Below are 19,367 nucleotides of genomic sequence, written 5' to 3' on the forward strand. Positions count from 1 at the left end.
GTATGACTCGGTCCGGACGTTCTATATATGGCATCATTCAGAGGAATTTATGACTGGGTGTACCTATAAAGCTGCATGACCAGGAATCCCTGGTCAAATTCCTCTGCAGGTCAGTCCAATTCTCTGTCACCTGCTTCTGCCATATTTCATTCATTTATTTGATACATTTTTGTGGACATTAGCATTCCTTAAAGTGTCCCTGGGACTGTAGTGTATTGACAACAAGTGCCTCTTGCCTCATATAACAAGGCTCCTTTCCTGCATTGTCTTTTAAAAGCAGTGAGTAAACTGGGACATCAACAAAAGATGAAAATACTGACCTGTGTCTTAATCCTCTAATCTCTAGTGTGCCGCCGCGTTGTGCAACCACAGATTCCGATGCATTATCATTCTGGGAAAAGGGTAAGTCTTTATAGTGGGTGGGCGCTTTTGAACAGTAGCTGTTGCTCTTTGAATTGGTCGTCGGTACATCGCTAAGGGTTTTCCCTAGATGCAGTAACTTAAAAAAGGTATTTTAAAATTTTTTTTATTAGTAATGCATTGCACTTCAAACACATCGCTTGGCTCAGTTTTATGCACTCTCTGTGTGTATTTGTATAAATAGAAAAATGGCAATATTCCTCATGGCCAACAATATGATTCTGAACACTGAACTTTCACATTTTTAGCCTGTAATCTGAACCTTGCAGACTTGCTGAGAATAACCTTCATCAAAGATAAATAAGGTTGCGTCTGTAATACTAAAGCGTGTGGGTTTGAAATCACCAACTTTAGTCCATATTTTCATCAGCCCTCGCTGGTATTCCCCCTCTGAGTCATGTTGTCTCAGTTCTTCATTTCCTAAGGGATTAGCCCCCTGTGACACATCACGCACCACACTCATAACCTTGTGAAGCATTTTTGTCTCTGCATGTGTTCGGGTTGATATCTGCATTATTACTCTGTTTTAATTTTTAAACATCTGATTTAATGATCCATCCAGGTGCATATTCATAATTACTGTGCATTGTGGTTGATGCAGATTATGCATCTCTCTTGCGTTCTGCCACTTTTTTTTTTGGTATCCGCCATTGTGTGGAAGTCCTTATGTGAATCTGCGCCCGCCGGAAGGTAATGTGTTTCTTTTTGAGGAGGGTGCTGGAATGACAGCCAAGAGAAGGAGGGAGGGGAGGGGGGGGGGGGGGGGGGGGGTTGCAGTAAAAAGCTGCGAAATGACTGTAGGTGTCAAAGAGTCACATTTTAACAGTTAATGATGCAGCAGCAGCCAGCTCTGCCAGGCAATAAACTCTTTAATATGTTGTTAATTACTTCTGAGAGATTGGATATTGATTGAAAAGCAAAACGGGTTTAATTATAACCCAAGTGTTAATGTCATCCCAAGTGCTGACAATTTTAGGCCTACGTGAGATGAACTTGAAATAGCTAAAGCCATTCAGTCCTTTTATTTCGGCTTGTTTTTTCGTTTGTTGTGACTTAAAGTGTGACACATTTAACCAGATAGATCATGATAAACTGTCAGAATATTCCGAAGGAATATATTTTGGAATTGGAAAAAATGACATGAGTTAGATTTATCAGTAGTAGAGATGATTGTCATTATACCTAGAGTAGAGCAATTAACGTTAATTTAGTTCAGACAAACTGCAGAAATGTAGATCCTTTATTAAAGAGCCTTCCCGTCTGAAAGCTACGATGCATATCCAAAGCAATAGAATGCTACATGCAAACGTGATTGTCTCTCATTTCATTTTTTTATTTTGTAATAATGCAAGTGAGCATTGGATTGTGTCTGCTGCTGCTCTGAGGTCCCATTGTGCTGCCTGCTGCAGAGAGAGCTTAGCATTTAATTGCCAAGGAAAGGAACAGGGAATTCTGATGAGAAAGGGGGCTTTCAAGAATGCCAGGGACAAATGATTATTTTGCCAGAGCCTTAAGTGCTTTATTTGAGATTCAACAGTGGGCTCTGGCGAATGGCTGCCAGCCTGGCACTGGACGACGCTTCTCAGGGGAGAATATGTGTTAGTATGGGGGCCGCGGGCTCACAAAGCAGTGTAATTGGGTTCGCATGGTTGGTGTCAGGGCAGCGGCACCGCTTCGTACACAAAGGGCACCTCCCAGCCTAGCTGCCAGGGACTCAGAGACAATCCCCCTCCTGATCAGGGTTGTAATTCACTGGAAGGGCTTATTGAATTACTGGAATACTGAGCGTCATTTTGTAAAGGCCCGCAGATTGCACAATGAGCCGAAGGCCTTGTGTTTGTCAGCGTGTGCAACTCTTAGCCGCCCAGCTCTGAAAAGCACTGCGAGTGGTGGCAGACTGCTGAGAAAATCTCTCTAATATCCCCAAATGGCATAATTACTCTTGCATAAATTCAAATTCCTTCCTCCCTTTTCAGTAATTATTTGAGTGTATCTGCATCAGAGGTTACAAAGCCTGTTGTCTCTGCTTTTAACCCCATGTGACATCCTGCAGCTGATTAGCCTGTAAGGATTTTTTTCTGCTCTCTCAGTAGGCACTAGTGCAGTGTCTGCAGCTGGAGGCTGATATGCGATTCAGTCATAAAGGATCAAATTGTTTGTTGCACCTTTTTGTTCTTTGCATTCTGCATCCGGCAATCTGAGGTCTGCTCAGAATAGTTATATTGTCAGAATGAAGGTTGCACCACAATAATCATTATTTTGCACTCTGATAGACTAATGTTGTAGTCATGATGTGTTTTTGTTGTTTTTACTTTATTTTCCCCAATGAGTATATAGATGTTTGCCATTCAATCTTGGTTAAATAGGCAGAAAATGTTTAACATCCAAAAAACTTCCTGATACAGCCATATTAAAAAATCCAGCTATAGAGTGGAATAGTGTATGCCCACTTTTTCAGGTTATGGAAGTATTTTTCTCATAGGGGTTTTAATGAAAGAGTTAAAAGCCATGATTCAAACGATACAGCTACAGGGTCAATCACAACATTGTAAAAGTTGATTTGAAGTAAAAAAAAAGAAAAAGCATTCTTCCCCTTTTAAAAGACAATAACAATTTATATCTTGAGATAGACCTGGTATTTTTTATCTTTGTTATTTAGAATAAGAACATAGATTTAAAGGGATACTCCACCCCAAAATACAAATTTTGTCATTAATCACTTACTCCCATGTCTTTCCAAACCCGTAAAAGCTTTGTTCGTCCTCGGAACGCAATTTAAGATATTTTGGATGAAAACCAGGGAGGCTTGTGACTGTCCCATTGACTGCCAAGTAAATTAAACTGTCAAGGCACAGAAAAGTATAAAACAAAAAGTCAATCAGTGCCATCAGTGTTTCAATCTGAATTTTATGAAGCGACGAGAATATTTTTTGTACGCAAAGAAAATAAAAATAATGACATTTATTCAACAATTCGTCTCCTCTCTGTCTCTCTGTGTCAGCGTAGCGCCATTTTGGAGAGCATCCGATGAACGCAAAATGCGTACGCTATTCTGTCATTCTGCTATTCTTTTAGTTCAGTGAGTAATGCTTTAAAGAGCCATGTTAGATTGTAATGTTCTAATGCTATCTGTTGTAACTATAAAAGTTACAGCTGTTATATAAAACCAGGGAGAAAGGCTGCATGGCTATGATAGTATGTGAGAGAGTGGTAATATCATTGCATTCCTATTGGTCAGTGAGCTCAGCTTAGCCTGACAGTTTGCCTGCCCTGAACCAGGTTAGCTTTCCAGCATAAGTAGCCAAAGTGACTGAGGTTGATCTTTGTTAAATTTGCTTTATGGAACCAAATCATTTGACAGCGACTCAGACTAACTGAAATAAGCCTGGCCTATTTGGTAAACTTGTTTTATGAAACATGCCTCGAGGCGTTATAATTCAGAAGGCCCAAGTTAATTTATGATTTGCTGTCTGTATGAACCAAAAGAAATAAAAGCGATCATATTTTTTCGATTGCATCGAATCGCATTGTTGAATCAAATCTAAATTTCGAATCGCACTGCATCGTAATAGGGGTGAATCGTATCGCTATCTGCTTCATATGTATCTTCAATGTATCGTATCGTTGGCTATGCATCGAGATGCGTATCGCATCGGCCTCAGTTTTGGAGATGCACATCCCTATACTATATTTAACAGTAGCGTTCAAGTAAAAGATAATGCAGACACTGAATAAAGTAATCAATGTACAAGTAAAGCACTGCATAGTGTTCACTGGATAAATTAAACATTCATACATTGTTCCTTAATTGAAGCTAATAAATTTAGTCAAGATCAGTGAGTGATTTTTCTCTTTTGCGTTAGTTGTTTGATTAACATTATAGATATGGACAGTAGTAGAAATGTCAGCCTGCTGTCACCACAGGCATTTTCTTAAGTAAAAAAGGTAAGACAAACTGTTGAAGTATTTAACAAATAGTAGAGTATATTATGGTATTTTCTAAGACCACATTAAGAATAGTCTGTACATGCCTCCACCCAATACTGAACCGAACCAAAACAGTGACCTCAAATTACCGAACTGAGGGAAAGAGGTACAGTCCCATTAAACACTAGGAATGATAATTGATCTAAAAATTATGAAATATAAAAACTATTGATTTAATGTTTAATATGGGTATAGAAACAATATATTTTGTTTAATGCAGAATATGAAAATGTCAAAATGTATATGGTTTTGTTGTGAGAGATTATTAATTCATTGGCAGTGCTTCATGGGAATGGATGGTCACTAAAGACTTCTTTCGGTGTGATTTGCTTGTTTCAGTACTTAGATTGGTGACATTTCTTTGTAGAGTCATGGTTATTGTATTTTTTTTGTTTGTTTTTAAACCACAAATTCCACTAAGATTCACACCATGGCTACTGGCAAGTGCGAGTCTCTGTGTATTCATTGTCATAAAAATGAATGTTACCTTACTTTATTCTGTCACAGTTAGTAAAATCTATGAAATACTGTGGCATTGCTTTGTATGCAAAGTAGTGTGTTTGGCATTAAAAAGTGCAGTTTTCTCACAGTGTTCGCAAGAGAAGCCAGATGATGCTACATTGTTATATATAATTTAAAATGGATTCACTTTTTTGTAAAAATGACTGACTGATTTGATTGGTCAGTATTTAAAGAAATTGGAAAAAATTTTTTTTATTTTTTTTGACGCATTCTCTCTGTATGAGCGCATTTGACGGGAATTCAGTGTCCATTTGTCTTAGCTGTATTCCTGGCCCTCTGTGCTTTTTAAAATCCTGCGGCTTTCATGTTAACCTACCATTAACACGGTGCTACATTTATGATTATCAGCTGCTCGTATGCGTGCAGCTCTCCATTTCTCTCCAGCCAGAGTGGCACTTTGCTGTGACTGGCAGATTAATTATGGAGTACATGCATGCGTCCTGTAGACGGCTGAGCCGGGGAGGTGGGAATCTGCCCTCATGTAAAGCAATGAGACTGGCGCTCGGAGGACACAGCACCCCGGCCAATGTGTATCTGCCAGACCTCGTTACTGGAACAGGGCTACTCCGACGCCTCGGATCTCCCAGTCTATGCGCGCTGCCTTAAAGGAGTCTCTCTGGCAGGCCCGAGATCGGCGCTGGCATCCGACAGGCCAGGATGAGCGGCGGTCTCACTGTGACAAGCCCTGATCTGCTGGAGGCTGTAATAAGCCGAACAATGTGCTCGGCTGGCAGTGTGCGTAGCGGAGCGATAATTGACATCCTAAAAATGCGAGTAACGACTGGGTTATTAATGCTCTCATCCTGGGGGTGGTTTCAATGCAACCATTAAGCCTTTAATGGAGAGGGAAGAGTGACATTTAAAAGCTGTTGCTGTTACCTACTTTTCCATTTAATGAAGATGAGTCTTCGGGCTGGCCGCAGCAAACAATTACAGCACTCGACATTCAGGCACAACAATGAGCCGTTGCTATTTTAGTTATTCTTGTTTTCAAAAATAACCCAAGAGCAGTGCCTGAGGCGTTGGAAAATGAGGAATCTCCTTTTTACTCTGGGGCAGGTGAGCGTGTTTCCCACCCCTCCCTGTTTTCCCTTTCATGATCGCTAAGACAACAAGCCTTTCTACACGCCGTAATAATGTTGTTGATGTAGAAGACATGGCCAGAGTTTCGGTTAGGAGTAGAAAAGCCAAGGGCTTGTTACTAGGTTACATCACTGTTGTTGTTGTGAAGCGGTGTGCCAGGTCTTCAGGCGCTGTGGAAGGAGCTCACAGAGAGTGATTCCCCTCTGCCGAAGCCAAGTTACCCCCCCCCCCCCCCCCGACAGGGCCTTCTCCACCACAAGTCTGCTTACTAATCCACACATCCATGTACACACACGAGTTTGCTCGCGTTTGTTCCGTAAAGTAAATATTTATTGTTCACGCTTTGACTCGTAGAAACGGCGTCTGAGAGAGCATACGGCGTGCCAAAGCAATTAACGTTCTCTTTTAACACTGTGATCGGATGATATTGAGTTTTGGAAAGAGATTACTCCCAGTAATTGTCGCCTTTTGAATTACAGTAGGATCTCATTTGCCTTTGTATATTTTACCTTGAGAATTCTCAAGCGTTTCTTAATGCAGTCTATAAGAAGATGAATATTAACGCTCAGAGCATTTGCACAGTTTGTGAGTTGTTACTAAACCGCTCTCATTGTTTCAACATGGCCTTATTAGTGAAACATACCTTTTGCATATAACTCACACATATACATATACATACAGTACATGCATGCATGCATACATACACACACACACACACACACACACACACACACACACACACACACACACACACACACACACACACACACACACACACACACACACACACACACACACACACATATATATATATATATATATATATAATTTAATTTTTTATGTTTTATAGAAAACATTTACTTTTCAGTGCATACTTTTGTGCTTTTATAATTTGTAAAAAATATTTCTGTTTTGCTTTAATCTAGGAACTTGCTTTAATTGAGGTATTTTAGTACTTATTTTATTTCACTTAGGGAAGGCCACTTTTTTTTTCCTTTTAAGCACCTAAAACACTAAAATGTTTAACCTTTTGTCAAATAGAAAATGTGTATGAAATAGAGGTGTGAATCTTCACGATAAGATTCGGTAACTTCAGAGGGTAACAATTTGTTTATGAATGATATTAACAATGCTTTACTTTTTTTCCCCTCGTTTTAAATCTATTTAACAGAAGCATGCATGTAGAATAAATAACACACAAATATAATAAAATGTAAAAATAATCACTGCATAGTTTTTAGTTAATTACAAATAAATTTATGAGTAATTAAAGCTGCAAAAGATATTCAGTCAAGCATTTACCATTTTCTTTTGTTGTTTGATTAACATAAATGATCCAGACAACAGCAGGTTAATGCACAGGTCAAATATAATGTTACTAGGGCTGGGCAAAATTAATGGGTTTTTTTTAATGACTTCGATTCGATATCGATTCTCAAAAGCCGCGAATCGATCTTTTCCGGTATTTATTTCAGCACACATTTAAAACAAGATCTGATTAATGTGATTCTTATCATTAGTCTTCTCCACTATATGTCACCCTTATTTACCTTGCGCGATGTTACAACAGAAAGACTGTCATTCATTCAGTGCTTATCATGGCGGTTTAGTTTAACGTGCATAAACTATCAGAATATATTACTATTTAGCAGTTTTAAGACTCAATACTACTACTACTAATAAATATTAATAAATCTTTATTTTTAAAGGAATAACCCCATTTGTTTTCTTTTAAATTTTAACAGTAAACCTCTGTAGTGCAGCACTTTTTTTTGCCAAAAGATAAAAGGGTTTAATTTTAATTTGATTAGGATAAATTTAATTATTTTTTGCCTTCATCTGATTACCAGAAAAATTAAGAACATTTTATAGGTCCCTATTATTGTTTAAGAAAGGATCATATACAAAATAAAGAAGTTTAAAATACAGGCCTGTGGTTCTTAATTTTTTTTTATTAATTCACCATTTGTAAACTGATGCTTATGGTTCATTTTTTTGAAATATCAATATATTTTGTATTAAAACTATATTCACTGAATGTAATCAAAAAATCAAGAATCAAATCGAGAGCTTGCGATTCGATATCAAATCGAAACGGAACATCTGAATCGATACCCAGCCCTAAATGTTACACATCAGATTTCCCCCCCCATTTTTTTCTGTTCAATTAAGACATAAACAGTTGTATTTACCTGAATGCTCACCAAGACTGATATTTTGAAATAATTCTGTCTATCTGACTATTCAAGTGCAATCCACTACTAAAGAGAACTGAATTTGGGATCACATGCTGTCTGAGAGAGGCGGCTTTCATGTGCACTTCAAGTGTGATAATCAGTGCAAGTAACACATTGAGATCTTTTTTGTGGCTTATTGCACTTAATAACTGTAACATAACTCAGTAAAAACCAAAACATCAGGCACAAGTGCTTTGCTTCCTAAGCACATATGCAACTTTTTGTAATATCATTTTGTAATATGATAAGTATGTAATACTTATTATATATAAGTTTAGCCTTTGGTATTTACAATAAAACAGTACATTATGTATGATAGGCCTGTGTTCATGCATCAATGCGGAATTGTTCACATCAGCATCATAAAAACAATTACATTCTGCAGCTCTAGTATCAAACGGTACATCATTTTGGCTCAAATAGTAGTATTCAGTAGTATTTTGTTAATGCAAAGCAGTGACATGTATTTGTTGTAATCAGTTCCCAGGGGGCTACTGACTTTAGTAGACTCAACTGCCTAACTCTGTGGACGTGTGCGTAATGGCCACCAGCCATTTCCCTTTTCCATGCCAGTCAATGCATGCTCCTCTGCAGCGCAGGCCTGTAACAGAGTCATCTGTACAGGTGCCACTGTTAATGAGGGGAGATGCAGGCTGCATTTTACTGCCTGGCACTGCAGTGGTGCGCTAATTACCACAGCAGTGCTCCTGAGAGCAGTGCATTCCCAGCTGATGTGCATGGAGTTAAAATGGCAGCATCCCTGTAGCAAGTAGGTGATGCTTGAGACCTGAAACTTTATCTGCAGATTTCATCATTCAGAATTCTTGCAGGGATACTTCTGTGGTTTGTGGGATGGTGATGTGAATATTAAGTGCACAGAATGCCTCATTCTGTATGCATCATTTGGCATTTTTGTAATGTATTACTTTATTAGTCAAAGCCTTAAAATACATTGTGCATTATGCACATGGCATGAACAGCCTCACAAATATGAAAATATTTATCCTAAGTCCAAATTAGCATTGTCAACTTTTTTTCTTTTTTTTTTTTGTTATAGGAACTGTTATATATGTGTTTTATAAGTTCACCTGAAGTATTTTAGCATCGTTTTGGTCACTCTGACCTTCCAAAAAAAAATCAGATGACTTCTTAGTTGAAACTTGATATGAAAGTTTTGAACTTTGCTTGTTATTTTATTGCAGCTTTTTATATCTGAAGCTTTTTTGATATCTAACTCTTTTATTTTGATCAGTTTTTCTGAGCAATTCTGACTCTGCTGCCCACAGTTTTATCTGCTACAGTCAGCTTTGGTGTTTCTTGTGTAGTCTTTACTTTCAAATGCATATATGGTCATAATCGACTAGGGCAAAGCTTACAAATTCTCCTTTATTGAAGACGCTGTTGTTATCCAACATATCCATGAGCCTTTTTTTCTGAATCAATTTCAAGTGTTTGGGTTCAAATTTATTTTGAATGTGTATGGTTTTAAATCATTTTTTAAAAATGTGAAATAAATTGTTCTCATGTAGTTTAATTTAAGGTCATAAATGTTGCATTAGTTATGGAAAACAAATGCAAAATTCTGTTTAAAATAGTTTGAGATGACATTAACATGTCAACACAGGATATTAATTAATGCCATCTACTCTTTTGTCTAGATTTTTTATTATAAATGTTGATAATGTGACTCTGAAAACCTTCAGATACTGGCTAACCATACATTTACATTTATGCAGTTGGCAGAGAGTTTTTTCCAAAAGTAAGTTCAGGCTGTTTATTTTATCAGTACATGAATAGTTGCCTTACCTTTCACATTTATTTGGCTACTGGCTGCCTGGCATTGCTTTCAGGGTGGTTGCCTGTTTGTTGCAACATGCAGCAGTTTCAGTTTGTGAATGCAGTTTATTTCTGCAGTCTATGTGAAAATCAGATTGGATGCATGAGAAATTGAAGAGTCCACTGTGCATAGATTTGATTTAATTTAATTAGCAAGTGCCCAAAGGTGCTCGTTTCCTGCATGTGAATGGCGAGGATGCTAAATTAGAATTTTAAGTTTGCACTTCATACAGCTGGATCAGAGGGTCCCATCCTTGTGCTGGAAAAAATCTTTTAAATTAGAGGGTCATGACTCACCTTTATGGAAATGACAGAATGATGAAAAAAAGACTGTCTGTCATAGCACTGGCCTCACAGACATCTCATTTATCAGATTTCAGAGGCTCGCGCTAGCTCTCCGCCATTCTAGAGGAATTTCAATGAGGTTCCCGAGAGAACTGGGGAGGTATTTTTAAACCGAGGTTCGTCTGAATAATATGTGGGATATTCCCTCCCCTGATGCCTTTTTACCAGTCGTGTTGTCATTTTCACGATAAGACGTTCTGCACGAAGTTTAGATGGATTATGCCGCCCGACCGTGTACCTATGTGACAGGACGGGCCTCACGCTTTTGCTACTATTTTGAGCCAGAGAGGTCAGCGTGCCTAAAACACAAGGTTGTTTGTGGGTGTAGGGTGCAGCCGCAGACAGGAATAAGAGACCGTGCTGCAAGACGACGACTCAGAGGCCTGTTTACAATGCAGAGAGATGGAAGGGGGGGTGGTAGAGGGAGATAGAAAGGGTTACGCTACCCTCAGGAGAATTGGAATTCCTTGTGAACCGTTCCCCCATTTGGCTGGCAGTTGTGAAAACAATTCCACAGCATTTACTCAGTTTGCGGCTCAGATTACAGTTGTGTGAGTCAGCTGCAGTGTGCAGGCCGGAGGTAGGAGGTGGGCCAGACGGCTTGGCCGGTCTGTGCAGCTCAATGTTTTTTTTTGGTTTGTCTGCAGATCTGCGTCTGTTCTAGAGCTTCTCTCCAAAGAGAAATGCTGCCTGTTTGAATGTGCTAATTAAAATGACATTGGTTCCAGCTGGAGTGGTTCTAACTATTGAAATGTTGGCGTGCTTCAGAAGCGATCGCTCATATCCTGACGGTGTCGGGCAATATAATGATCCCCTCTCTCGCTCTTCTCTGCAGGTTTCGTTTTTGAGTGACGCCGACAAAAACAGTGATCTGAAGGAGCCTCTGCGTCGTCACCGGATCGTCACCCCTCCTTTGCCGCCGCCACTCGACCTGCCACCATGACGTCGGAGCTGGAGAGCAGCTTGACCTCCATGGACTGGCTGCCGCAGCTGACCATGCGGGCGGCCATTCAGAAAGCGGATGCCCAGAACGCTCACGGGCCGGGCATGGCTAAGAAGAGCGCCCTGCTGGACCCCAACACCACACTGGACCAGGAAGAGGTGCAGCAGCACAAGGACGGCAAACCGCCGTACAGCTACGCTAGCCTCATCACGTTTGCCATCAACAGCTCGCCAAAGAAGAAAATGACACTGAGCGAGATCTACCAGTGGATCTGTGACAATTTCCCCTATTACAGGGAAGCCGGCAGCGGGTGGAAGGTAAGGGGCGAGACTGTAAGCTGACTGTAAGCGCCAGTTAATTTGTCATTATTTGCTTTCTGCCCGTCAGAGACATTTGCATGCACACGAGTGACGTCCCTCCACTTAAATTCAATCAGTGTACCGAATCAGCCCTAAATTTAGTCAGAGGAGACTGCCAAGGTTAATGTGTGAAATTATTCTCATTTCTTATGCTGTCAAGGCTTTTTTTTCTTCCTTTCCTCGCCAAGGAGCGTTTCGAAAATATCAAAGCAACAGCCATGCTGCTATTTTGCAAAGTGCCATTCGGATCTTTTTATGACCATTAATATTTGACACAGTATCTTGTCTCTCTAAACACAAGAAAATAAAGGCTCTTTTTGGAGACACGTGTGAGAAGGAAGTGTGTTGATATTCACCCAGCCAGATCCAGCCACACAAGCCATAGAAGAGGGAGAAAAACTGCCTTTCATGGCTTGTATTATTCATGCCAGATGCCTTGATAGAAGTCCATTATGTTGGAGAGAGCCATTGCTGTGTCACCATCTCAAGGAGCATATGATATACAGAGATGAAGCCGTGCTGATTGCCTTTTAAAGAGCGGAGATGGAAATTGATATTAGAATGAGCTTTCCAATCAGTTGACATTTATTGGCAATAGACTCCGTAGCATAGCTTTATTGCAGGCAGACGAGATGTACGTGGTTCATATCCGTGCGAGACGCGTCCCTGTGCATGTATGCGCATCTATGCGTCTATCTGTTGGTGAGCATATTTTCACACACACCACCCTCTTTTTCTCTGCTGTAAAACGGATATTTATGTCAGTGTAGATATGAGAGCAAGACATGATTTTGTAAGTTTAAAAATCATCTTAAAATATGTTTATAGATGCAGGTTTTACTTGATAACTATAATCAAAATAACAAATCAAACATGTGGCACCATACACTTCCACCCCATTGTTGTCTGTGGATTACAGAGCAGGAGAGTTTCAATTGCATATTTATCAATCCTATTTCCTTAAGTTTTCTTCCCTCTAGAAGCATAACGCTATTTTCACTGAAAAGATTTGTATTTGCAGATTTCTGAGGTGAGTTTGAGGGTCAACGTGGTGCTTTTACTCTTTTAAGATGAACTTTTTTATTCTCTTGCTAGAAATGTGCTCTCACTTTGTCCGTGGTACCTGGGAAGATGGCTGTAAGTTAAATTGCTTGCTAGCACCTGTAATGCGTTTTGTGACATCAGCCTTTCTCTTTTCCTTTCCCCTCCCCCCTCTGCACACATTTTACATGCTGGATAGACATAACAAATGGATTTCTGCGTTTTTCACTGAATTAACTGAAATCGCTGTACAAGGTTGCTGCCCTAACACGTTTACTGAGAGACGGCTTTCCATTTTGCTGGAATGTAGCCTTTTTTCAAAAGCCTCCTGGAAAGAGGCGACCCACCGCTGTTCTCAATGATGGCCGCTAATTGCCACATTCCATCTCTATATCATGTATTGTTACAGCTATTATATTGAGAATCTGGCGATATGTCAGTTTACAAAGGGCCAAATATGCATTCTGTAGTCTGTTAGCGTTCATTTAAACAGAGTAATGAAATAATTGGATACAGTTCCTTTGCTTATTTTTATTTACGTAAATATAAGTTGAAGATATAACTGAAATCAAAGGCATGCTGGGCACTCTTTGTGAAACTGCTTGCGTTTAAATGCATAGTGCGAGACAGACCGAGGCGCTCTGCGATCCTACTATGTGATGTGGAAAATGGCTTTCAGGATATCGCAGCACAAATGCATCACACAGGCGGAAGAGCGTGTACTGATGGGAAAACAGAGCTACAGAGTTGGTGTTAAGAATTGTATAACAGCAATACGAGTTTTTCTTTTAATAGACCGGAGAGCGAGAATCTCACTTCGACCGCCATTGACTATTATTTTAGAGAGATCCTTTGTCTCTGAAGTGCGCGCTGCTATATTTGCGCGTTTGCACATATACTGAGTGTGGCTGGGGTGAATGTAGGTCTGTGTGCAGTCATCGCCCTCCATCTCTCCACATCCCCCCTGAGATGTCGGCAGCAGGAATTTACGACCCAGTGCACGCACACGTCTGTTCTCTATGATAATTCTAGCTGTGTCGGAGAGATGAGACCAGGCTAATCCAGGCGGCGGCAACTCATTTAGTCATCTCAATAGAACTCCATTAGCCAACACTTTTAAGAAATATCAATAAGTGCTGTCAATAAGAATAGATAATTCATCAAGGTCAAAAAATATTAACGCTGTATTAGGGGTAGACAGATATGCAGCTTGAGATTAATTTTAGCACATTCTGTCTCTGCAATATTATGAAACCGGTTACTGTAGAGTTGGGTTGTCACCAGGGTTATAAATTTTCCCCACAAGCCACAGTGGCTGGTGAAATGCAGAATTTGACTAACTGCTCATGTTTTTTTTGTTTTTTTACTAGCATTTATTTATATATATATATATATATATATATATATATATATATATATATATATATATATATATATATATGTATGTATATATGTTATAAGTTACAACAAAAAAACTCTATACTAAAGATTTCAAAAGTACCAGTACTTTGGTCGATACAATATTCTTTAATGAATAGAAAATTCTAACTTTTATAAAATTAAAAATGTATTTACTGTCACTTTTGATTAATTTGATGTGTTCTTGAGGAATAAAAATATGAATTTCTTTAAAAAATAACTGAAATCTTAATGACCCCAACCTTTTAACTAGTAGTGTATAGGAATAGAAGCCCCACACACTGCGGTAGCTTATAAAAATACAAAGAGTCCCAATACAAAGCCAATGAGACACAAATAATCTGTTCAATTTCACATCATGAGTTATTATATATATATATATATATATATATATATATATATATATATATATATATATATATATATATATATATACTGGGGTCGACAATATAATTGGCCCGGTGGCCCGGACGTACTTTTAAAACCGTCAGGGCCACCAGATCGCTCCAACCACTAGCCCGGTGGGGCCAGTAAAAATAATGCCTCGATTAAAAAAAGTCTAATTTCACATTAATTACCTGTGGTTCTGTGTTTTGATTTCTGTTAAATCGTCTCGGTAACCACCGCTAACACATTACGTGATCCCGACAGCCTTACAGATGCAGCGGGTTTATGCGCGTTTATGCGTCTGCACCGCCTTGCTCGCTCCCGCGGTCACGCACGCAAACTGCACACTGCTGCTCAGCACCTACCTATAGCTACTATTAAGCTAGGCTACATGTTTCTGAAACCCCCATCACTTGGCCAAACGCCGGGCAAAAAAGAGAAGGCAAGGAAGAGAAAATAACCAGAGGAATTGAGGGAAAGCGAAAGGGAATACGAAAAGAAAAGGCAGAGAAAGTTTCAGCCCCAGTGGCGAGACCGCTGGAATTGGCTGGGCTTAGGGGTGTGCGATATGACGATTTTTGATCGTGCACGATAAAAATGTCTCCACCATCTGCTTTTGAATAAATATCGTAGTATCGTGCTACAGCACACATTGTCAAATACAGTTCTGGTGCCTCCGTCTCTATATACTGTACAACACGACATACAGCAGTAGAGTTACTCTGACAGGACACTGCACTTATTCGCGATCGCAAAAGTACATTATTTGCACACAAGCCTTGCTGGTTAAATGTTTCATTCGCGCGCTGGTCTGACGTGCGCGTTTTCTGAGCGCATACACCTGAAGCACGCGCACTAAAAAGCCTGTCTAACAGCGCCTGATTACTCAACCAAGTTATCTTTTGCGCTAATACTGTCAAAACACACAAGGTTCACATACAGACTCAGTTGGTTATCTCTAAAATTAAAGTAAATAGTTAAGAGAGAAACAGATGCGTGCCTGTATATTAGATGCGTGCAGCTCTTAAAGGGACAGGACACTAAACGTGCTGTCGACTGTCATTAAAGGGATAGTTCACCCTAAAATTTAATTTCTGTCATTATTTACTCACTCACATGTTGTCCCAAACCTCTATTAATTTCTTGTGCTCAACCCAAAAGAAGATATTTTGAAGAATGAGGGTAACCAAACAGTTGCTGGTCTACATTGACTTTGATAGCAGGAAAGACAAATCCTATGGAAGTCACTGAGGACCAGCAACTGTTTGGTTTTCCACCTTCTTCAAAATAGCATTTATGTTCAGCAGAAGAAAGAAACTCATTCAGGTTTAAAACAACTTTTGAGTAAATGATGGTATAAAAATAAAACATTATGACAGAATTGACAGACAGATGACAGAATATTTATTTTTGGGGGAACTATTCATTTAACGTTAACAAAACAACAAAACGCAAAGAGAAAAATCACTCTCTATTCTTGACTGAAAAACTTTAATACAGTTGCTTTAGGAATCAGTCTGTCTAGTGTTTTATTTTTATATTTGTTCATTTAATTTCATTGAATTCTCTGCTAAATACACCTATTGTACCTGAAAATAAAGCACTGTTTGTTTTATTTGTATATTATGTGTATATGTAATGTGTATCTTTTGTTCTTATTTTTTAATAAGAAAGATAGAATGATGACAGATTTTTATCTTCGCCCACTTTGGCCTAAATATCTGCCATGTCTTTTTTTTGTTACCTTGAAAGGCTTTGTCTTTCTAGTTTGGCTGTAATGCTCAGACAACTTGTAAAACCAACATGACAAAGAATCGTGATAAAATCGTGAATCGTGATGTTTCTAAAAAAAATCGTGATATGATATTTTTCCCATATCGCCCACCCCTAGCTGGGCTACGATCAAGAAAAAAAAGAGGTTTACTGTGAGCTCTGCAGATCAATGCCCACATATGCAGACAAGTAAGTTAGAGAAAAGTTAATGTGTATGAAACCTATGGTATGAACATAATATAATGAATTGCTGTGTGATTACAGAGAATGAATCCTATGCAATAGGTTTATTTGCACTTGTTTCATGTTTTTGCACAGTTTTGCTGCACTTTGCACTAAACCTACCTTAAAAAAAATAAATGTTATTCATGTTGTTCAAGCAAACTGTTCTTTTTCGTGATTATTGGGATCAATACCGACGCGTTGACCTGGGCCAGTGAACTTCAAAAGACACTGACCCTCCGGGCCAGTGGCAAATTTCCCTTATTGTCTACCCCTGATAGATATATATATATATATAATAACTCATGATGTGAAATTGAACAGATTATTTGTGTCTCATTGGCTTTGTATTGGGACTCTTTGTATTTTTATAAGCTACCGCAGTGTGTGGGGCTTCTATTCCTATACACTACTAGTTAAAAGGTTGGGGTCATTAAGATTTCAGTTATTTTTTAAAGAAATTCATATTTTTATTCCTCAAGAACACATCAAATTAATCAAAAGTGACAGTAAATACATTTTTAATTTTATAAAAGTTAGAATTTTCTATTCATTAAAGAATATTGTATCGACCAAAGTACTGGTACTTTTGAAATCTTTAGTATAGAGTTTTTTTTGTTGTAACTTATAACATGTTAGGAGGAATGTTGTGGAATGCTAAAATTAATACAATATAGCTCCTTTTTCAGCACAACATTTTTACTGCAGGCAGGTTTATATCACAATCCCACAGTGGTTTGAATTAAAGATCAAATTCTTTTATGTGATTTGTATCAAAAAATCTAGTATTACTGCCTCGGAACAGCAGGGTGGTGTTCAATTATGTAGCCACTACACAGATTCAAGATATTGCTTTGACTGTCACCACAAGAAATAATCCTTCATCTCTTTTGAAAGCTCTTATGTAATATACTCGCCTTTGTCCGTTTCTCATAATCCCAATTATCTGCATGCAAGCTACCTCAGTGTAAAGAGTAAATGAGATTCATTTGCTGTCTATTGGGTTGAGAGCCTCACTGTTCCCAGTCAAACCCACTTGTCACTGATGAGATGTTTAATGCTGTCAAGATGGACCCGTCTGATACTGAAAGCTGCTTCTGGTGAAGCGAAAGCCATCGCAACCCACCTGATCCGTGCGTTCCCACATCCTCATCCCGTTTGACCTCAGAACACTTATATAGAAGCTGTAACGGAGTGCAACCAGGCTAAACCTCAGTTTAAAAGCATTAAATGTATGGATGTTAGAGGATTATGGAGGACCCAAGCCACGCGAAAGCTCTTGTTATCCTCCGAGAATTTTCAATCTCTGTTTACACAACAGGTTTGTAATCCAGCCACAGAGCAGGCCGGAATCTGATCAGGCACTCAGAAAACGTGTGGAGCTAGCAGATGTGACACTGCGGCCTGCTTATGATGGCTTTGCCACGGCTGCTGCTCCTCTGAATACACAATGCGATTCTGGCACTTTCTCGCCTAATTGCTCCCTGATGATTTACCAGCAGTGCTTCGGGAAGGCCGGGTGACTTTTCAGGTCATCACTGTACCCACTTTCGAACCCAAAGTCTGAATCTCATTGTGCAGGAGACGGCTCGTCTGAAGCACCGCTGAAAATCCCAAGCAGTTTTCGCATCTTAACCAGTTTAAATAAGCTTGAAATGTTTGTTCTTGAATCTCTTCCATCGCTACCGGCATGATATTCTCCCGTTTCTACACCTGCAAAAGTGTGCAAATGCTTAATTCCTCACAAACGCCATAGCCGCTGATGCTCCAAAGCGGTTTCGGCCTGCTCTAATGGATAATTGCGGTTTGGGTAGTTTGAGTCTTACCCTGTTTAAAAACGCTGTTGGCACTTGTGGAGTGTCCGGAGCTGCTTCTTTGATCTCATTATGAAATGCAAATGCTCACCAACCTAAACAGATCAAAGGTTGCACCTGCTGCTGGGCAGCCAACATAATAATGGAAGCCAGGGGCGATTGACCGTTTTTTTTTTTTTTCCTAATAAGTGATTTGGGGTACTGCTTCCCCCTCACCCCCCACCCCCCAGGGCGTTATTTACTTGCGAGCCGGGAACATTATCTCTTAAGTAACTCAACGGCCCAAATCCCAGCTCCTCTTGCTTTTATTTAAATGTGGAAGCACAGGTATTGCACTCATCATATCTCTCGACTCAGGCTTGGGGTGCGGGGTTTGGAATATTAAGATATAAAATTGCTTCAGCGCACTCTGATTTTCAGTTTAATCCTCCAGCCAGGATCATTATGTGGTCGGGCATTTCATTTTTAAACGTCCTCCTGATATTAAATTATTCAAATGCTAAGATACATATTGATAAAAGTTGTCTGCATGTTTTTTCCACCAACTTTTTCTAAAAATATAGTTACCTTACAGTAAAACAGATTTGAAAATCTAGCGTGCAGTTATTAAGCCTGTGTTGTTGCATATATTTAGTTTGCAGCCTCTCTGTGTTTTTAATTGTGGCAGCAGCAGAAGTGGCTGTGTCGGTGGTGGGAGTGGTGGTGATTCATGCCTTAGCCAGTTTGATCCTGCTGTGTGGCTGGCTCCCATGTCAGGAAGCTCCTGCCTGGCCGCCCGCCCACCAGCCTCACCTTGCCCCATCCCACTCGTACCCCACCGCTCACACAGAGTAGGTGGGCAGAAAACGTAACGGCTCACCAGGTGGAGCTGGCAGAGAGGGCACTCGCTACACCTCGCAAAGCACGGAGTTGTCTTTGGAAGTGCTTTTGGAAGAAACTGACGTCTTGAATCACGTTAACCATTACTGTTGTAGCCATG

At 39.5% G+C, this 19,367-nt stretch overlaps 1 protein-coding gene across 1 annotated transcript in view; it reads left to right on the plus strand.

The window, feature by feature from the left end:
- Nucleotides 1-19,367, plus strand: part of LOC306855167 (forkhead box protein J3-like) — a 108,808-nt gene that overhangs the window by 29,374 nt on the left and 60,067 nt on the right. The window contains exon 2 of the mRNA XM_079393640.1: nucleotides 11,266-11,690. Within this exon, the coding sequence (XP_079249766.1) occupies nucleotides 11,370-11,690 (321 nt within the window). The 5' untranslated portion in view covers nucleotides 11,266-11,369. The remainder of the gene's footprint in view (nucleotides 1-11,265; nucleotides 11,691-19,367) is intronic.

The sequence above is a fragment of the Barbus barbus genome, assembly GCF_936440315.1.
Source record: "Barbus barbus genome assembly, chromosome: 35".
Classification (NCBI taxonomy): Eukaryota; Metazoa; Chordata; class Actinopteri; order Cypriniformes; family Cyprinidae; genus Barbus; species Barbus barbus.